The sequence below is a fragment of the Stenella coeruleoalba genome (assembly GCF_951394435.1).
Source record: "Stenella coeruleoalba genome assembly, chromosome: 16".
Taxonomy (NCBI): Eukaryota; Metazoa; Chordata; class Mammalia; order Artiodactyla; family Delphinidae; genus Stenella; species Stenella coeruleoalba.
Window position 1 is genome coordinate 69223507 of NC_137162.1, and position 21188 is coordinate 69244694.

Sequence of the window (21188 nt, forward strand, 5' to 3'; positions counted from 1 at the left end):
GGACCTAGGATCTGAACCCAGACCAGATGGGCCTCCAGAGCTCATTTAATAACCACAAGAAATAGTGACCATTCTTATCAAGATTATTCAGTTGAAAAATGAAATGTTTGGGTTTTTTTTTCTTTTTTGGTTTAAATGCTGAAAAAGAACTGCTCTGACAACTAGGTGCACCGATTTGCTCCGTCCTTTTCTCAATATAAAAACAAAGCTTCTATAGGATGTCTGGCATTATTTGGAAAAAGAAAAATTGCTTCCTGTAATCTGGTAATGTAAGCAGGCTAGTGATATGTGCTTTTAAAAAATCCAGGAATACCCTAGTTGTAGTGAACTTCATTTTTTGTACAATTAAATATATAAGCTGAAAGATTTTAAATTTAAGGGCATAAAAAGGTGTGATTTGGAATGGAGATTTTGCTTTGAGCCTTAATGACTGGACTGACAGACTACCACTTATTAACCTGGACCCTAAGTTGATATGCACCTTGTCTTAATGGTGATAAGTAATGCATTAATTTACCTTTTATTATTTGCCAGCAATGCTAAAGTGATCTGTAGATTTGACATGATGTGTTTCTACTAGAAAGACTGCACTTCTCCCCTCTATTCATTTTAAATGGGACAAAATTCGCATTGTCTGTCATTTCCGTATTGAGAAATAGACAACTAAGGAATGTTATTTCATTAAGACTGTCACTGAAGCAGAATGCTGATGCCAATAAGCATTTCTGTATATGTTCTTTTCTTGCTGAAATCTTGTTGGCATGTTGCAGAAGCTGAGTGGTTAAAAAAAAAAAATCTCAAATGTAAAACTTATAATGCCATTGTCATTATCCAGAAAAGATAATGGCAGAGAAAAAGGAGAGTCGTAGAGGTTAAAATCTCTTAGGGGTGGGAAAAGGGAAGGGGCTTTCAAGGAGCCTGACTGTATTGGCTACCCTCAGCTCCAGTACACTAGGCACGGAAGACTGACTGGAGGTTTCCACCCACACTGAACTTTCTCTATTCCACAAATGTACTTTGCTTCCCCCCACCTCGGGGCCTTTCCGCATGGGCTTTTTCTCCCTGGAATGCTCTATCCACTGACCTTCCCCTAATCCTTGCACATTCTTCAGATCTCTGCTTAGATTAGAGAAGCCTTCCTCAACCTCCTCGATTCAGTTGGATCCTTTGTTCTTTTTCTTCATTGGGGTCAAACATTGTCATTCTTTACAACTGTATATTTGTGTGATTGACTGCAAGCTCCGTGGACGGTGGGAACCAGGCCTGGTTTTAGGCACCACTGTAGCCCAGGGTTTGGCACAGTCTTGACACATAGTAGATGCTCAAGAAATATCTGTTGACCTACAATAGTTCACCCTAAAGGGAACCTGAGCACCTTCTGTTTAGGCCAGTGCTGCCGCCGCTACAAAATAAGATCACAGGGGTCTTACTTCTCCCGTCCAGATTATTTGTGCCGACAAAACAAGACTTTGGTTGCACTGGTGTGAAGTAATCATTCTCTCAGGCTTCCCAACAACTTTGACTGGCATAATCTCGGTTTGGTTTATAGCCTCTGGGATTACCAGATTTGTAGTGAGATGCTGAATGTAGGGAGGCATTTATCAGTTTTCTCAGCACACGGGGCACCTTTAAGGAAGGCTTCGCCATGTGGCAGAGTTGGAAATTAGCCTGTTTATCACTGAGGTTCACATGTCCTATGCCATTTGAGTTCAGGATCCACACCCTTGTGTGTGTCCACGGTTAAGAGCAATTCTGACCCTTCTTTCTCACTCCAGTGGCAGTATTAGAATGGAAGTGAGTGAAAATGACATGTTAATAGCAATAGTCTATAATGATGTTCAAAAATGTTTCTTAATAAATCAAAACGCAAATGTTACCAAATTATTTGTGACATGCCTCATGGCTGATTGTGATTCTCAAGTCCACACTGTGGAAAAAAAGCTGAAAAGCACTCAGAGAGTGGACCCTGAGAGCCAGCCAGGAGCCGCAGGCTGCCTTCCCTCCTCCTCACCCCCACCACAGGGCAAGCCCACTTAGGGGCACCTCTGCTTCCTTCCTCTTTTACTTTCTGGGTCTGGAATCAGGACAAAGCAGATCAGCATCTGGCATCGATTTGTTACTCTTTTAATAACCCTAATACATCTTGGAGCACTCCATTTACTTGAGCATTTTGACCAATCTATTTTAAAGAAAAGCATTTATTTGTTCAGCTTTTGATCAGAATAAGCTCAAGTGCCTAAAAGTAGAGACCATGGTACATCTCTGTATTCAACTGCCACCTTCCCCCTTCCCCCCTTCCTCCCCTCCCCAGCACAGCATCTTCCTCTGTAAACACCTTTGTGATTTTTTATTTGTCTCTACCTCTTTTTTTTTCTCACTTCTTCACTCCAGGAAGGATACCGTGGGATTGGCTTATTTTATTACAGAGACTATTCGTATGGTGGTTTTGTGCGAACCTGGTCACTCCATCCATAGCACAGGCTGCGAAAGGCCAAGAACTCAAATTCTTCCTCATTTGGGGAGGGGGGTATGTCCATGACAGTCCCTTGTTCCTTCCTTTTGAAACCCCTGATCTCAGCTTTCCTCCTTTCCGAAATGCCAGAGAAAAGAAATGAGGTTGTCTAAGGTGACCTGTTTCTTTCCTAGTGGCTAAGCCACGCTCCCAGTCCTCAAAGAGCCATTCAGTTTCCGGAACTGGGTTTTCCCATATGAATGATGTAGCATCCAGCGCATTGTACCTGGAGTCAGAAGACCCGGTTCCAATTTTGGACACCACCCCTTATCAGCTGCGTGACTTAGGCAAGTTACTTCAGCTTTCTGAACTTATTACCCATCCTCCGGATGGCTGGCTTGAAATGAGTATGCCTAGACTTTGTTCCATTATCACTCTTAAGAGGGAGAGAGAGGGAATCTACTGACCCGTTTCCAGCGGAGATTCAGGGAAGCCCTCCCAGGACTGGCCCCAGGCACCTTCCCGGTAGCCTGCATAGCCTCCCTGCAACTGTTGCTTGCCCCTGCCCCCAACCCACCCCCGGCTCACGGCTGGCTTGACGTAGCGCAGCTCTTAAGTAGGTGTGAGTTGTTGGAAAACTGCGAATTATTCCAGGGTCAGTCACTCCCATTTACTCTAACGTGCTTCTCTGACCGGCCGGGTAATCCCGCCTCTCCTCGTTGGGGTCCCAATCTGACCCCCACTCAGCCTCCTCCTTCGGGAAGAGCAGAAGGCGAAGAGCGCGCGGCTCACCCTCTCCCGGGCCGCCCCCAGCCTGCGCCCTGCCCTCTGCGCCCAGCTCGCCCCGTACTCGGGCGTCCAGGAGCTCCCCCTCCGGGAAGCGCGCTGTGGCCGCCGGCGGGGTTGGCAGCGGCGCCCACCGCCCGGCGGCCCGGGCGACTCACCCGCCCGCCCACGTGCGTGGAGAGGAGCGAAGCGCAACCAGTCGCGGCGCCTGCGCTTGCCACCGGTGGGTGCCTTACCTCGGAGGCCGCCGGGGGCCGTAACCCGAGCCCCGCTGCCACGACCCATATTTGCATAATTCGGTCCCCCCCCCCCCTTCTTTCAGACTCAGGGCTGGAGATGCGAGGCGGGCTCCCCTCCGAGGCGTCGTCTTGCCGGTGGTCAGCGCGGGGGCCTCAGGACGGGCCGGAGCGCAGGCGGAGCGGGCCGGCGCACGTGGTAAGAGTGCAGCTTTCTTTTCTTTTTTCAGAAACGGGACTTTCCACGTTTTTGCCGAGGGTGGGGTACCTACAAGGGTGCTAATTTTGCTGCGATTTCCTTCCTTTCCCCTTTAATTTTTATCTCCAATTGGAAAAGAGCGCGCAGCGCAAGCGAGAAACTTTCCCAAATTTTCTCTGGGCGTTTGAAGTCAGGAAGATGGCCGTCCGCGGGAGAACCAATTTCGCGGCGGGCAGGGGGAGAACCAGAGCGCCGGAGGAGAAGCAGAGGCAGCTCACCGCTGCCCCGGGGTCCTGACTGCCGCGCGCGGGGCCGGGCGGGAGCGGACTCGCAGCGGCTGGGGCCGTGGCAGGTGAGCGGCCGGGAAGCCGCCTGCAGCGCCGCGCTTCTTCCACGGCGTGGCGCCGTGGCTCTCGGCCGCCCGGGCCCCCACGAGGCTGGGGCCGTCCTGGCCCGCCGCGGGAAAGGGCAGGGCTGGGCCCTAGAGGCTGTCCCGCGCCCTACGCCAGGCCTTGGCTGCTTTGGGGGCGGGAAAGGGTCTGGCAGGCGTCCACTCGCCAGGTTTGAGCAATTGAGACCAACCTCCTACGGAGCCCCGGCCAGGCCAGGAGCACTCCGGGAGGGGGGGGGGGTGGGCCAGGGCGCGCCGGGAGATAGAAGCGGTCTGTGCAGCCAGTCAGAACCCACCGCTATCTGGACCTCTGAAAAGTTTTTAAAAATTGCTTTGGGAACTAAGCAGAAAGGTTCCCATCGGGGCCAGTTTTGTTTTGTTTTTTTTACACGCAAAGGGAAAAGCGCGTACGGTGATGGCTACTCGAAACTGGCGTTAGCGTCACCGTTTGCTATCACTCTGGACCTCGCTCGGCTCCCCGAGGTGGCTCTTGGCCAGGGATAGGAAGAATATTCCTCCTCATGTGTGTGTTCTGGAGTAGCGCTCGGGTGCGGGCAGAGCGCACCTCCGGAGGGTAGGCTTTCGGGGGTGGATGACTGCGGTGGCGGCAGGTACAGGCAGTGAAGGTGAGGATGGGTGTCTTCGCAGAGCAGCCTGTTCAGCAAACCCAGGCGCCCACTCTGCCGACCAGGCATTCTGTTGGCGAGGCGAGCGCACGAGCGCGCTGTCAACAGGGAGGTGTGTAGCGTAAGGTGTGCGAGTGGGTGTGTGAAGAAGGTGGCGGGGGCAGGAGTGTGTGCAGCGGAAGTGGAGCGTGTGTGAGTGTAAGAGTGTGTGCGCGTGTGTGGCGGGGCAGGGTGAGTGTCCAAGCCTCCATCTGGACGCCCCCACACTGCCGACCGCCCAGACGCGCCGGGAAGGGCGCCCGCTCCGTGCAGCAGCTGAAGGGGGGCGGGGAGCGCGCGGGCAGAGGAAGGGGGGGGTGTCTCCGGCTGAGGATTTCTCTCGAAGCTCCCCGCAGTTATCTGCTCCTCCTAGGGAGCTCCCCCCCGCCCCAAGGTGCCCAAAATACTTAAACAAACAAACAACCCCAAACCTGTTCCGTTTTCGCTCCTGTATAAATAGAACAGACTTTCCAAAAAAGCAATACCGCATTCACTCTTATCACCAGCTACTTCTTTCCACCAAGTAATTCAGAAAAAAGCAGTCAGCTTCCGTGAATGCATGCAGCTTTTTTTTTTTTTTTCTTCTCTGCCTCCTTTTGCTTGCGGTTTTGAGCTGCCAAGAAAGTGAGTAGGGGTTTGACTGTAGTGTCTCGGCTCCGCTCGGTTTCTTTCCGAAGTTTAATTTTCCGGAATGGCTCCCAAACAAGGGCTGGGGAGGCGGAGCTGCCGGCACCGGATCTTCGCCTTTTTTGGAAAGTCCCGGAGAACCGGAATTCCTCCCCGCCCGGGAGGCCGCGCCGCAGCCCGGACCGATCGCTCTCCCACAGTGGTCTAAGCCGGACCCGTGGCGCGCCCTATCCGCGTCCGGCCCTGCGCTCTGGATCCGGCCTGCGGCTCGGGCCCCGCGCCCCAGACCCCCATGGATCCTCGCGGGCTGCCAGCCGCGAGTCGCGAGCCCGGAGGAGCCCGCGCAGCCGAGCCCCTATGCAAATCGGCCATGTGACGGCAAAAGCCGCCTGGCCCAGCCCTGTTCCTCAGTCCATATATGGGCAGTGACGTCACGGGCATTGAGGACCTGCCCATAAATACTTAGAGCAACACTTTCCGTCTAACCCGGAGAGCAGCAATTGATTAATAGCTCGGCGAGGGGACACACTGACTGTTATAATAACACTACACCAGCAACTCCTGGCTTCCCAGCCGGAACACAGGAGAGAGTCAGTGGCAAATAGCCATTTTTCTTCTTAAAAAAAAAAGCAACTTGTTTGCTAGTTTTATTTGTTAGATTTTTTTTTTTGAGGTGGGTAGTTGCCTTTAAGTGTGGAGGGCAAAAGGAGATACCTGCCTAGGCTCAGTCCAATCCCTCTCCAAAACGGCTTCTCTGACACTCCAGGTAGCGAGGGAGTTGGGTCTCCAGGTTGTGCGAGGAGCAAATGATGACCGCCAAGGCCGTAGACAAAATCCCAGTAACTCTCAGTGGTTTTGTGCACCAGCTGTCTGACAACATCTACCCGGTGGAGGACCTCGCCGCGACGTCGGTGACCATCTTCCCCAATGCCGAACTGGGAGGCCCCTTTGACCAGATGAACGGAGTGGCCGGAGGTAAGCCGCTTGCCCCCTTCGCGGACCGGGACCCACGCAGCTCGGAGATGGTGGGGGGGGGGGGGTTCGGTGCATGTGCAGGACTTGGAGGAGAGGGTCGGGGCGCGAGGTGGACGGCGTTGACTGAACTGGCTTTGAAGAATGGAGGGGGGTGCAGGAGGAGCCCGCGTGAGCGGGGATCCGGGCGTTGGAGCTGGACGCGCGGGCAGATGCACCAGGTTGCCAGCGAGCGAGCGTGCGTGCGCCGCGGCGCGCCCAGCCCCCGGCGGGCGAGGGGTGAGAGTAGGAGAGGTGCCCCACCAGGCTTCTGGGCTTGTGCGGGCCTTTCCGCTGGCCGCACCCCAGTCTCCCCTCTCCCGGGGTAGGGGCAAAGTGACGGGAAAGTTCGGGGCTCTGGAGGAAAGCTGCGCGTCTGGAGAGCCGAGCGGCGGAGAAGCCCCAGAGGAAAGCGTCCGCCGCTCCCTCCTCGGCAGAGGAGACCCGGGGAAAATCTCGGAGCGCGCTCCCCCTGCGGCCTGCAGGAGCGCCCCCACCTGCGCGCCGCCCGCGAAATTGAGGGGGTTGACCACTCGGGGAGGAGGAGGTGGAGGACGGGCAACGGCGGGAAGCGGCCCCCTGGCTGCCGAGGGAAGCCCATCGGGCACCGGTGCCGCGAGTCTCCTTGGCGATGCGGTGGAAAGTGGTCTCCCGCAACCCCCGCGCCTCCCCCGAAGCCCTGCCACTGTCTTTGGGCTGGGGCGAGGACGCGCGGGTGTCGGGCAAGGCTGAAAAGGTTGGGAGGGGAAGGGAACCTATAGACTCCTTCCATCGCAGAGCCCGATTCCCTCCAGCAGTGGGAGAGGGAGGAAAGGAAGGCACCTGGGGTGGGGAGCAGCTGGGAAATCATTGACCCCCTTCTTTGGCTCACCTCTCAGGCTGACACCTTCGCGGCAGTGGCTGGGATCAGTCTTCTGGGTGGTGTCTGCCCCAGCCGTGGGACCCCCCCAGGCAAAGGAGAGGGAGAGAAGTTCCAGGCAGATGGGGAATTTTTAATACTCTTGTTGCTATTTTTGGGTATTTTTATTGGGGACTAGAGCCACAGATGGCTGTATATGGGGGTTGGGAGTAGCTCATCTGCTTTCCTGGAGGTAGTTTGCGTCCTAGACTGTCACTGGCTGCCACAGTAGGATATTGGGCTAGCCTCTTCTGTCTTTGAGCCACAATTTCGTCACCTGTTGAACTCCGCCTCAGCTCTACAGTGTAAGATCCTGGGCCTTGGGGTTGGACTCATGTGAGACGGGGGTGAGAAGGGATTCTTGGCTGCATTCTCATTACTCCACCTCCATTCTTCCTTTCCCCTCCCCAGATGGCATGATCAACATTGACATGACTGGAGAGAAGAGGTCCTTGGATCTCCCATATCCCAGCAGCTTTGCTCCTGTCTCTGCACCCCGAAACCAGACCTTCACTTACATGGGCAAGTTCTCCATCGACCCCCAGTACCCTGGTGCTAGCTGCTACCCAGAAGGCATCATCAACATTGTGAGTGCAGGCATCCTGCAAGGGGTCACCTCCCCAGCTTCCACCACAGCCTCATCCAGCGTCACCTCTGCCTCCCCCAACCCACTGGCCACTGGACCCTTGGGTGTGTGCGCCATGTCCCAGACCCAGCCTGACCTGGACCACCTCTACTCTCCACCGCCGCCTCCTCCTTATTCTGGCTGTGCAGGAGACCTCTACCAGGACCCCTCGGCGTTCCTGTCGGCAGCCACAACCTCCACCTCCTCCTCTCTGGCCTACCCACCACCTCCTTCCTACCCGTCCCCCAAGCCAGCCACGGACCCAGGTCTCTTCCCCATGATCCCAGACTATCCTGGATTTTTCCCATCACAGTGCCAGAGAGACCTACATGGTGCAGCTGGCCCAGACCGCAAGCCCTTTCCCTGCCCCCTGGACTCCCTGCGAGTCCCCCCTCCACTCACTCCACTTTCCACCATCCGCAACTTTACCCTGGGAGGGCCCAGTGCTGGGGCCACAGGGCCAGGGGCCAGTGGAGGCAGCGAGGGACCCCGGCTACCTGGCAGCGGCTCCGCAGCTGCTGCTGCTGCCGCCTATAACCCACACCATCTGCCGCTGCGGCCTATTTTGAGGCCTCGAAAGTACCCCAACAGGCCTAGCAAGACCCCAGTGCATGAGAGGCCCTACCCGTGCCCAGCAGAAGGCTGTGACCGGCGCTTCTCCCGCTCCGACGAGCTAACACGGCACATCCGAATCCACACGGGGCACAAGCCCTTCCAGTGTCGGATCTGCATGCGCAACTTCAGCCGCAGTGATCACCTCACTACCCACATCCGCACCCACACTGGCGAGAAGCCCTTTGCCTGTGATTACTGTGGCCGCAAGTTTGCCCGGAGTGATGAGAGGAAGCGCCACACCAAGATCCACCTGAGGCAGAAGGAACGCAAGAGCGGTGGCCCCTCCTCGTCGGTGCCGGCCGCCTCTACCACCTCTTGCACTGGGGGCGCGCAGGCTGGGGGCACCCTGTGCGGCAGCAACAGCAGCACTATTGGTGGAGGGTCCCTCGGCCCTTGCTCATCTCGGACCCGGACACCTTGAGATGAGACTCAGGTTGACACACCAGCTCCTTGAGGCCCTTCATCCACTGGAGCTGCACGACAAACACTACCACCCATTCCTGCCCTTCCCTCATTTCCTTGGGCAAAGGGCCTTAGGAGCCTAGCACTGCCCCCTCCCCTTTCCACTTAGAAGCAGGTCCTTCCTAAAAGTTAGCCCACCTTAGTCTCTCTTAGGTGAGTTGACTGTCACCCCAAGGTAATGGGGAGGCTCAGAAGGGGGTTGGGTGGGGGTCCCTGGCCTAGAGGGCTGAGGCATGACCCTACTTTAAAGGGTTGTTTGGCTAGGTTTTTTTCCGCTCTCTTACTTTGACTGGTTACAGGTTTTTGACTCTGGATGTCAGAAATGATCTGAGACTTTTTCTACAGTAGGTTGGGAGATGCTCATCCCTTCAGGTGGGGATAGCAAAAAAAGGCAGAAGCAAAACTGATGTGCACTTTATGGCTTGGGACTGATTTGGGGGATGCTGTACAGTGGGTGAAGCATGGCCTTTATAAAGCTGCATTCTGTGGCCCTAGAACAGTGAATCAAAGCTTATCTAGTCATCTCAACCCTTTAAGCAATATGTATTATAAACTCCGAGAACAGAAGTGCAATGTGATGGGAGGGACATAGCAATATCTGCTCCTTTTTGAGTGGCTTGAGAAATGTAAAGACTATTTTTTCAGTGTATATCCATTCAGATTTTGTGTATTTTTGATGTGCACTGTTCTCCAAGTTCTGAACCTTTGGGAAAAAAAGTAAAGCATTTATGATCTCAAAATGAGTCAGAGGTTAACTTATTTAAAGGGGGATGTACATATATTCTCTGAAACTAGGATGCATGCAATTGTGTTGGAAGTGTCCTTGGTGCCTTGTGTGATGTAGACAATGTTACAGGGTCTGCATGTAAATGGATTGCCTTACTATGGAAAAAAAAACCATCATTCCCTGGGTTTAGTATGGCTGTATATTTCTGCCTATTAATATTTGGAATTTTTTTTAGAAAGTCTATTTTTGTATGCTCTGTTTTGTGACTTAAAAGTGTTACCTTTGTAGTCAAATTGCAGATGGGAATGTAAATAATGCTACTGGAGCTGACTTGTTTGGTTATTAGCTCTTAATAGTTGTGGAAATATAAATGATTTATTCTAACACAAAACCACTAACTAAAGTTCAGATAAGGAATGGTTTATGACTATGGTGTAAATAAATACTTTTCAACAATATTTTTGCTGCAGAAATTACTTATGAAAGATTTATTGGGTGGGACTTCAACAGTACTCAGTGGGTTTTAGTACTTTGACCAAGCCAGGATCTCCAAGTCTTCTTTGCTAGCCTTTCTGACGCCAGCCCTCTCACCCCAAAGCAATCTCCATTCACAATCAAACGCTAGTGTTCTGGGGATTTCCCCCATGCATTAGTGTAAAAGTGGGGAGGCGTTGTTTTGACTCATTGTTCCGTCCTCTATAACAGCCTATAACTTCTCTCTGCTCCTGAGTGGGCTCCGGAAAATAAATACTTACAAACAAGTGCCCACTCGGAGACTACACATTTGCGGCTGTTTTCAGAACCCTGACCAGGGCCAGGAACTCAGACGAGATGTGGCTTTGTGGAAAGTGTGGTGGCGTGGTCAAGCTGGAAATGACTTTCAGGTTCCAGGATTACTCTCATGACCGCAGAAAACTTTTTGAAAAGCGCTATCACCTCTTCAGATCAAAAATGCACTCAGACACTGCTGATGACAGCATTAATAGGCTGCCAAAGGAATTACCCCAGGACTCATTTCTTTCCAGCCTTGTCTCCCCAATTACACCTATTCAGAAGGATCATTACACTGCCATAGGTTTGGTGGGTCTGGAGACTATTAAAACGTTCACCTTTTTAGATAAGTGTATACCAGCCTTAAGAAAACCTCAAAGACAATCTGAATCAAATAGGCAAAAGTGGTCCTCCATGGCACTGGATAACGGTTTGCAAAACAATACACTATAGGGGTCATTTTACTGCAAGCCTTTTGTAGTGATTTTAAAATATAAATTCACCCCCCCCAATAGTTATCTATGTATCATACAATGCAGATTGTATTTGTGAAGTTATCTTTCTTTACTCTAAAATTGGACCTAAATATCATTTAACATAACTTGCTGCCTCTGGATCCTTACACAAATGTAACACACTGGAGTGCCCAGTGTTTAGCTACATCATCTGAAAACCCTGTCATCTGTTTGTCCTTTGGCACTGTTAGACTCTCTCAGGCGTGGTTGATAACAGATGGCCTGTATTTTAGAACAGCAGTGGCAGCTTCTCCTGGAAACTACTTTTTGCCCTTACCAGCACTAGAATTCGAAATCTAATTTGTGAAGGTAACTAACCCTTATTTCCTTCCTGTCCTTATTTCAAAGATGCACAATACCTCTAATAACTACTAAATGGAAGTTTCTAAACTTCAGTGTCAGATTGTTCTAGTGACTGGTGTCATTCCATTAGATTCATATTTCCTAGCTTGTCAGCATACTATCATCCTTGCTTGGCCAATTTTCTTAAAGAAGTATGTATAAAACAATGCCACATTTTGATAATTGTGTTTTTAATGATACTACTCTCCTACCAAAATGTCATTATATTAAAATATAATACACCTAAGTTTTATGTTATTTATAATTGTCTTGCCAAATTTTAATTTCAGAGCACCTTCAATTAAGACAATGTAAACAATTGTTAACAAAGCAACAGACTAAAAATCTCTTTTCAATAAGATGAAATACATATCGGTGATTTGCCTTGATGTGGGCTTGGTGAAGTGGCATAACATACATACCATAAGGAACACACCTTGGTGTTTTTTCAGAGCCAACCTTGTGGATTTTACTCCTTGATTTCAATAGGTTAGGTCAATCTTTAATCAGATTTTATCTGCTTGAAACATTCAGGGTACTGTTCACAGGTGTCTCATTTTTTACTTTGCTCAAGAAATAGAGCATATAAAGCTGTCTGCTTTCTTTTGTTCAATATGCTTTATTAAATAATATTATTGATGTTTCAGCTGTTACTGGGAATTATTAAAAATAAACTTCTGGAGAGTAATTCCTTAAAGATCATAATGCAGTTGAGATGGTTCAGTACACATTAAAAATAGGTCTGTTAAACCTAAATAAGGTTTCCAATTATTCATAAACCAGGCTATTTAATTTCAATATCCTAACTGCTAATGAAGGCAAATTGTTTGGCATATATTAGAAATGGCTGTGGTGATGCTTTAACAGTTCGATACTACTTTGAGGGGTGGTGGTGGTGGGAAAGAATGGTCACTATCATCACAAGTGCCTAAAATGCTGCCCATCCAAACTACAATTAAATAAACTTTACAGAAAAAAGAAAGACAAGAAAATATTTAAGTCCAAAGGTTCTTTCCTCCGTGAACGTAAGTATTTTTGTTTTCTTACACTAGCTTATTTTCCTCAGGTTAAATATAAAAGGAGTGTTTTCGTTGCAGCAAAAGAGTTATGATTGCATGTTAAATAATTTCAGATGTTTTATCAATCAGGCTGTTTCAAACATCACACTCAGGGAAATAAACTATTAATTTTAAGTTTATATTATTACTTGGACTTTAGAATCTGCAGAAGGCCCCCAGTTTTTAGTACAACATAATCTTACCATACAGACTGTGAATGTTTAACAGCAATTCAAATGTAGGCATCATAGCAAGTAATATTTTCCTTCTCCCTTTTGCAATAATCAAATAAGATTTACCTCTCAACAATTTCAAAAATGACTTTATTTTCCACAAGTACACTGATTTTAATCTAGAAATGTAAACATCGCTGGATCAGAAGATTCAGTATCTATATAGGGCTTAACAAATGATTTCCTTCTTTGCCACTCATTGAACGCGAATAATGAATGGTCAGCTTCTGTTTGTGATGTGAAGTTCTGAATTCAGAACAGGAGAGTTACAGGAGTGGCACTGCCCTCAGGTTAGAGTTGAATAGCAATGGGCAGAGCCCTGAATTAAAGATATATTGCTTTTTCGTTTAACAGTAGAGCTAGAGCACAAGACTCCAAGTCATTTGGAATAAATGAGTGATGAGAGTCCTCCTGAGATGCCTAGACTAAGGCACCTACAAGGGAACAATGCAAAAGAAGGAACATAAATTGTGAGTTTTCGGAGAAGTTAAGGGCTGTTAGCATTAAAAGATCAGGTAACCCACTCCTGTTGACAAACACACATTACTTTGAAAAAAGGTTCACCATTTTCACTGATAAACAGCAGTTGGTCTAAACTCAATCCATGCAAATTAGGCTTAATAAAAAAATCAATTCTCATAAAGTAGTAGGTAGACATACAACACTCTGAATTGATATAACCAGAGAATTAAAAAGCTTTAGAAGTATTAGACAACTTCTCACCCATGAGAGGCAATTATTGCATTTGTTATTCAACAGAAAGTTAAGTGATTAGTATCATTGTGCTCATTAGTCTTTGTAGAAGACAACTTTTTTCCCACAGTTGTTACCCATATTGCAGGAATATATGGAAACACAACAGCAGCACATTAAGTCACCTCTAACAGTTTATGCAGAAAGGTGCAAGGCTTTTCTGCACCACATTTTGTCTCTGTATTAAGAATATTCTTTCCTTAGTGGCTCATTAAAACAAGTTAATTTTGTTTTCACCATTAATTTACTCAGAATTATTAGTGAAACGAAAGTTTCACTGTTCTTATTGAACTAGAGAGATATAATGCTGTTTTGGCCTGTGATAATTTCAGTTACTCTTTTGAAAAGCACCTTAGTCTTCTTCATTTAACTTGCTTGTACTTGAGAACTTAAAAATTTTTCATAATGAAGTTTGAAAAAACAATTTCTCTTTTATTACTGTCCTGTTGCCAGAATGAGTTTTTGTAGGTTAGTTTAATGTACTCCAGATTGTATTATAACCTATATATCATTATCAACAATCATTGTAAGTTGATCAACTTTTTGCTACAATATAATTCAAAACAGGTAGGTATGTGATAACCATACACATTCATCATTGTGCTATGAAAAAAACCCATTTTGTGAACAATTTTAAAGAAAATCATCATTTGCATATCCAGAATTTAATTTCAAACTGAATGGCCTGAAGAACTGCTTCAAACTGCCCCTAAGGTATACTAAACCACACCAGAATGTGACACTACCATAAAACAATTTTAGCAAACTTGGAAGAAATGCATTATGCTTGTGTCAGGTTTTACAACACAGTGGCATATCATGTTTAGTAGCATCTTTTTTGTAATTTGTTTTTTAAGAAAAGTCATTAAGAATTTGCTTTTTCATTCTATTTTTAAATTTGGGAACAAATATTCCTTCACTCTGGGCCTCTGTAACCCAGTGTGCAAAAAGAGGCAAAGGCACATACTGCTTCCCTACAGGGTCATCACTTCCCACCAATAGCAAATCTCCCTTTATTACAGATATTAGAACTCAACTGCCACATGGGCAAGTCAATCAAGAGGGCTTAGACAACAGCTGGACAAATTTTAATGTGTTTATTTCTACAGTTTTTTTATTAAAAGTTTTGTGAAAAAAAGAGTCCTATAAATAGTAAAAAGGGGGAAACAGGAGTGTTCCTTGGCCTGAAGCAAATGGTGTCAATACATTTGTAAACAAGGTAAAGCTCAGCCAATTAAAAGGACAAAAATAAAACTAGTCACAACACAGCTGTTCATTTCAAGCGGTTGGGAATGGGAAGTGTTTTGTCCCAAGTTTTGGTGCCCTAAAGTGGCCAGCAGTATAGTTAATTCTCAATTTTCTAGCCTTGATCATCTGTGCCTCTCTCTCTTCCTGCAGAAAACTCACCCTAGATGAAGCAAGCACTGGCTCTCTCCTATTTGAGGGACAAGGTTCTGAGAACACTGACACCAACAACACAGCTGGAATCATCAAGCCCCCTGGAACGTTAGAACTCCTGAGAGAATTTGAAACAGTCATGAACATTTTCCTCTACTTTTGCAGGAAAATACTGGAAGTAAATATGGGCACAGAATTCAACAGCTGGCTAAGGGTGTTTTACATTCCGTTGTTTGGAAGCATACCGATTCAGCTCCTCTGAATCTTATGGTTAGAAAATACAGAATTACCCTATTACTTCTTAAAGTACGCTAAGACAAAAAAAGTCACTTGAGGATAATATAGTTTTTGCATTAAAGGTGAATCTGCAACAAGAAATCTGCTCAACTCAGAGATCTGGAGACTCATCGGGAAGCTCTAAGTGTCCATTTGTCACTGAGATATGCAGGTGCTTGTATTTCTTATTAGATGCTGCCAGAGTAACCCAGATGTGGTTACTGGGCAAGGGGAGGAAAGAAAATAAATCTTGCCCTCTACATGCATAGTTACGTTTGGGGGTAATCCCCCAACTCTGGAAAAATGGATTTAATTTTCACAACGACTTCATTAGGCCGGACAGCTCACTTTAAATAACAGCTCATCTCTTTAAACCTAGTTTTTATCAATGCCTTGAACTAAAAACAATTCAAACCACTAGGTCATGCAAAGTCAGTAAGTTAGAACTATAATAATGAGGAGTAAAAGGGCATAAGGACGTAAGTGGAAAACAAATCCTATTTACCCAAAGAGGGGGGCGGAGAAAACCACTTAGTGTATTTTGTATAGGACGGGGAACAGAGGAAAGGAAATTTTCATTATGGCTTGAGGATGGAAGCGCTTCATATAAGACCCCTGCCCCCTCCCCACAAATCAAAACCTCAGTGGCAGTGACAGAGCCAGGACACAACCTAGCTTCCCCGCCTGCTCCGCCCCCCAAACGGTGCCCGGTGGCTGCAGTCCAGTCGCCGCGCTTCGCAAGGCTCCCGAGGAAGCGGCTACAGCCCATTCCAGTAGATCCAACGCCCAGGCCTGGGGGAAGGAAGAGAGCCCTTGCGATGGGTCGCGGTCAGCCAAGCCCAGATACGAGTAGGGCATGTCTTTGGCCCACCAATCCCGGGCGCCGGCGGCTTCAAGGGAAGACCTTGGGACCTGGATAGGGCTCCCCCTCGCACCAGAAGTCATCGGCCTGCGGGGTCTCCAGGAGCCACACCTCTCGGGGCAGGTCACAGGCCGAGCCGGAGGCCTCCCTGGCCCTGACAGGCTCCAGCACCCGGTAGTAGTGACAGTCCCGGCCGTCGTCGGGGTCGTAGGGCGGGGCCAGGATGTCTAGGAAGGCGGCGGGCCCCTCCACAGCGTCGATCTGGTGCAGGTTGTCCCGGTGTGGCGTGAGGACGCAGGGGCCGCTGGCCGCCGTGTACTCCGCGCGCGAGCGCAGCACACCCGGCCTTAGCGCTTCCCGCTCCCTCGGCTGCAGAGGCGGCTCAAACTGCTGCTCTGGTGGCGGGGCCCGCGGCCGTTGCCCGCTGCCCACCTCCAGCTTGTCCATGCAGCTGATGCGCACGGTGCCGTAGAGCACCTTGAGGATGCCGTGCATGCCCGGGTGGTCGTGCAGCGGGATGGAGGTGCCGCTCTTCAGCAGGAACACGCCGAGGCTGAAGCCGTCTGTCTCGCAGATGTGCATATAGGTGACTGGCGGCAGGTTGGGCCTCAGCGGCTGCAGCGTGGCCTTGCGCGGGGAGATGTTCAGGTCCTCCGCGCGGACCTGGGTCAGCAGGCTCTTCAGCTTGCTCAGGTTCTCCGGGAAGCCCTGCGACATCGGCGCCTCGGGGCCTGGCGCCTCGCCGCGGTCGGAAGAGCTGCGGCTGCTCCCGCTGCCCCGGAAGGTGAGGCACGCCTGGCGGGCGATCCGTTGGATCAGGGAGGCCATGTTGTCTCGGGGCATGCCCTGCTGTTCCTCTGCGTGCCGAGGCCGGCCCCCTCCGCCCCCAGCTTTCCTCCGCCCCTTGCGGTCCCCGGCGGCCGCCACGGCTGCCCGCAGCCCCCGGCGAGGCAGGAGGCCCCGCAACTACCGGCCAGTCGGGCGCGCGGCACTACAGCCGCCCACCTCAACGGCCACGCGCCCGCCTCGCGCTCCCTTTGAGCGCGCACGCGCACGGCCCACACCCCGCACTCACGCTCCGGGAGCAGGTACCGGCCGCGCGGACGGCGGTAGGCTTTGCCTTACGCCCGAAGCTCCATTCATGCGGCCCGCACCTACGGCGGCGGTCAGGCGTTCCCGGCGCCTTTCAGAGCATGCTGGGACTTGTAGTCCGGTATTCCGCATGCGCGCTCAGAGAGTTCCCTTTGTCAGCTGGAAAAGGGAAGGATTAGATATGTGTGTCATAAAGCGACCTTTAGTACGGTCTCAGGGTGTTTGCTTGTTTGAAGAAAAGCGAACTGGGGCACCAGAGAAGTAGCCAGTTAACTACAACTCCCGGCATTCCTCAGCAGGTTGGGGTGACGCACTTCCGGCGTCTGGCCTGTGGTGTGGTGGAGGCTCTTGGCAGTCTCAAGGAACCAAGGCAAGAGGGTCGTTAACCTTCTGACGCCGCTTGGGCCCGGTCAGCGTTACAAGGTCTTTTTCCTGTGGCCTTAGCCTTGGGAATGAGGCTGTTGAGTTAACTTGAGCTCCTTGTGGCCGTCCAGGCGGCACTGTCTGCCACAGGAGTTACGGGACCGCGCTTTCGTAATTTCCTAAGTTTCTGAGGAGATGAGAGGGTCGAGACTGTCCGGGGTGAGCGCCACAGATACTGTACCCAGCCTTCCCCAGCTGTTGTCTGCATCAGGGTCTGATGACGCTGCTTTTCTCGTTACAGAGTACGATAGTTTTTTGGTGGAACTTGAGAGGCTATTTGCTGTGGTCACCGATTCTGTATACTAATGGTTATCAAACCTTAGATTGCCCAAGAAGCACTTGGTTAGGGGAGGAGGGGAGCTTTTTAAAAATACAGATGCCTGGTCTTCATCCAGAGATTGGTTCATTAGATGATTCTGAAGCATCCTGTGAGAAACCTTGTTGTGGGAGAAAAAGGCAAACTCTTGACCTTAACCTTACCCTGAGTTTAGAGTCCTTTTGGATTTCCAAAGCTAAACAAGGGTTTCTTACTCAATTTTGTAATTGGAGTGGTGCAGTAAATGCTCTCCAGTTAAAAAAAGGCATGCTTTTTTAGTGGGCTATGTAACCTATCTAAGGAGCACTCAGTATTGGTCAGGTATTGTGTTAAGTACATTACCTGATGAATATTATACTAATCCTCACAGCATCTCTTAAGAGGTAGGCATTATTATTATTCCCAGTTTGCAGATGAGGAAATAAGTTGCAAGAGGATAGCGAATAATTGACAGGGCTTAAGCAGAGCAGAAATAAGTACAGTTTTACCAAAACCGGCAGCTTGAATTGGTGTTAAAAGCACTAAATGTGGAGTTAGGATATTGTTTTTCCAGCCTACTGTGCTACTTACTGCTACTTAAAGTTGTCTGTCTTTAGCAGACTCTACCCTTTTATATCCTCAGTTTATTTACTTGTAGAATCTGGAGTTAGGGTAACAGTTATTCTGAACTCTCCTTACTCATCAGAAGACCCTGGGGAGCATTATAAAAATAAAGATTTGGGGGTCAAACCCAAGAGATTCTGATTCAGAAGAACTGATGTGAAGCCCAGAATTTTTATTTTTAAGATGCTCCTTAAGTGATTCTTAATTATCAGCCCAGTTTGAAAACCACTGCTAGATCTGTAAATAATGAACCAGTTCTTAATATTTGGTGATTTCAATTGAGAGGGTGATTGTTTTAGAAAAGGACTCTTAAGTTTTACTCATTTTCAGAGGTTGCCATGCCATTGTTAAAGTACTTAAATGTACTGTCAAAGTTCACGTAATGAAATCCCATGCAATCTTTTTCTAAAGTGAGGAATATTTAAGAGAAAAAAATACCCTCTCTTCATTTAAAAATCTGGATTTTTATTTATTGATTTTATTTCTATTAAGCTATAATTAGTGGGAGGTGTAGACTCCATAGATCACAGACTTTATTAACACATCTGTTACTTCTTAATAGTTGTCCGTACTTATTTAACTGAAGCTCATCTATAAAATGAGATATTAAGATACATGTTTAAAACACTGATGATACCATAGTAGCTGTCTCATAATAGTAGTTATTATTATACTTTCAAAATTGTTAAAAGCTGTAAGGACCAATGAATTTAAATAATATTGAGCAAATATTGAAATGGGATTTGCTTGTCTTGAGAATTAGGTTCAAGGTAGAGATTTTTTAAAAAAAGATTATTTTTACTGGTTAATTATTCACCTGGTAATACCATCCCTCAGGTCCTTGCTGTTCATTGTTTGGCCTGAGAGTGCAAAGTTTCCTAAGACTGCCTTTATCAGAATCACCTGGGAGTATTTGTTGAAAGTGCAGCTTCTCAGATCATCTCAAAATCTTCATCTGTATCTTTTGCACATTAAAGTTTTTAAGAACTGCTGAGTGTCCATAAGGCATATGGTACTTTTTTTAGGCCACAGACAGGCTACCTCCATAATTCCTTTTTTTTTTTTTTTTTTTTTTTTTTGCGGTACACGGACCTCTCGCTGTTCTGGCCTCTCCCGTTGTGGAGCACAGGCTCTGGACGCGCAGGCTCAGCGGCCATGGCTCACGGGCCCAGCAGCTCTGCGGACTCTCAACCACTGCGCCACCAGGGAAGCCCCATAATTCCTTTTTGAAACTGTCCTTAAGAGCTGTTCTAATGGATGAGATCCATCCTAATGGCTTTTGCCCTGAAGAAGCATTTTACAATATTTGGCCTTCTGCCCCACTGCCAGTAGCATAGGCCGACTGGGTTTCTATTACCAATAACGTCCTTCTTTTTATGCTCCTTGTTCTGTTTTCCTTTGTGTTGCAGTAAGCAGAATGAATACCAAAAGACATTCAGAAAGGAGAACAGACAAAAGAGAAGTGATAGTGAACAAGTGCTAGAAATACAAGACAGAAACAAGATTTGGGAAAAGTTTGGGACAGATGCAATCTATCATTCAATAAATAGTGAGTATTTATTAGGTACCAGGCATTGTTCTAGGCTTTGAGGATTTGGCAAAGAATATTGGAATTCAAGGAATTTACGTGTGTGTGTGTCTCTCTCTGTGTGTGTGTACTTTGGGGTTGGAGGTTGTTACACAATACAAATAAATGAGCAACATAATTTCAGAGATGAGTTTATAAAGACAAACAGGATGGCGGTGTGATGTGTGTGTGTGTGTGTGTGTGTGTTATTGAGTTGTCAGGTGTGACCAGAAGATAATATTTGGTTCTGAATATTAAGGAGTCAGCTGTGGAAAAATCTGGGGTCGGCATTCCAAGACTAGGAAAATAGCCCTAAGGATGTCAAACAGAGTATTGGAGACCATGACTTTGACCAGATGTAAAGGAACTTGGTATAATTGGGAACAAGAACAAAGGCTGGTGGGGATAGGCTATGTAGTGACCTTCAGAGTTCCTGGAGGGAGATGAAGTTGGGGAGGTAGGCAAGGGACATATTCCACAGGCCTTATAGGCCCTGATTGGGGTGTTACAGGGAGTTGAGGGCCATGGTAGGGAGTTGGATTATAAGTGTTGTAAGAAGCTTTCAGAGAGTACTGGGCAGGAGAATGACTTGATCTGTTTTACACTTTTCAGAGATTGGTGGGCGGGCGATGTAACAGCGTAGAAGCCCAGTTGAAGGCAGAAATCTAGAGAAAAGAAAACTAGTGTAAAGATTAGCAATCTACTTTGTAGGTGGAGCTGCAGGGCTTGCTGATGAGCTGTTGCTTTGGCAATCTATTTCTTAAAGTATATTTTTTTCGCATATTCTTTTTCATGAGTTGACAGCTATGTGGTGATAGGTAAGACTGATAAAGCTTAAATCTCACCTCCTGCCCACATCTAACTATTAAATTTAGGAATGAGGGAAGCACACAGAAGCATGAGTAAAGCTGAGATTTTTTTTTAACAGTTGCTTAATTAATCAGGAAGCAAGAAGAATTGGAAGAGCCCCCAGCACGCATGCACACACACACACACGCACACACACACACACACATATCTTTTCTTAATTCTACCTGCTTATTTATATGATCTATTCATTCTTTGGGAACTTGGCTTATATTTTATCTTTCATTTTTCTTCCCCTGGCCCTCTTCTTTATGAGGACTTTTCCTTAATTCATGGGATAGATCATCTTCTGACTTTTTCTCAAATCATTTTTCTTTCTTTTTTAAAAAAATTTAAATTTTTTGGCTGCGTTGGGTCTTCGTTGCTGCGCGCGGTGAGCGGGGGCTACTGTTCGTTGTGGTGCGCAGGCTTCTCGCTG

General features: G+C 48.1%; 2 protein-coding genes and 1 long non-coding RNA gene across 11 annotated transcripts in view; 2 read left to right on the forward strand and 1 right to left on the reverse strand.

Annotated features, from left to right (window-relative positions):
• Positions 1-3574: 3574 nt before the first annotated feature.
• Positions 3575-10343, forward strand: EGR2 (early growth response 2; the record flags this gene model as incomplete). Its single annotated transcript, XM_079900147.1, has 3 exons — positions 3575-3673; positions 6223-6331; positions 7677-10343. 3 exons carry the CDS (start codon positions 3575-3577, stop codon positions 8924-8926), a joined length of 1458 nt encoding a protein of 485 aa, XP_079756273.1. The 3' UTR covers positions 8927-10343.
• A 2194-nt stretch (positions 10344-12537) lies between these two features.
• On the reverse strand, positions 12538-17040 carry ADO (2-aminoethanethiol dioxygenase). The gene has a single exon (XM_079900727.1). It carries the CDS (start codon positions 16743-16745, stop codon positions 15933-15935), a length of 813 nt encoding a protein of 270 aa, XP_079756853.1. The 5' UTR covers positions 16746-17040; the 3' UTR covers positions 12538-15932.
• Positions 17041-17293: 253 nt separating this feature from the next.
• The window catches only part of LOC307175547, a 407817-nt gene continuing 403922 nt past the window's right edge, over positions 17294-21188 (forward strand). For 8 of the 9 annotated variants that reach the window (XR_013824357.1, XR_013824358.1, XR_013824359.1 and 5 more), the window contains exons 1-2: positions 17294-17576; positions 19746-19885. This is a non-coding gene — a long non-coding RNA (uncharacterized lncRNA). The remainder of the gene's footprint in view (positions 17577-19745; positions 19886-21188) is intronic. The other variant, XR_013824363.1, reaches the window with a different exon arrangement.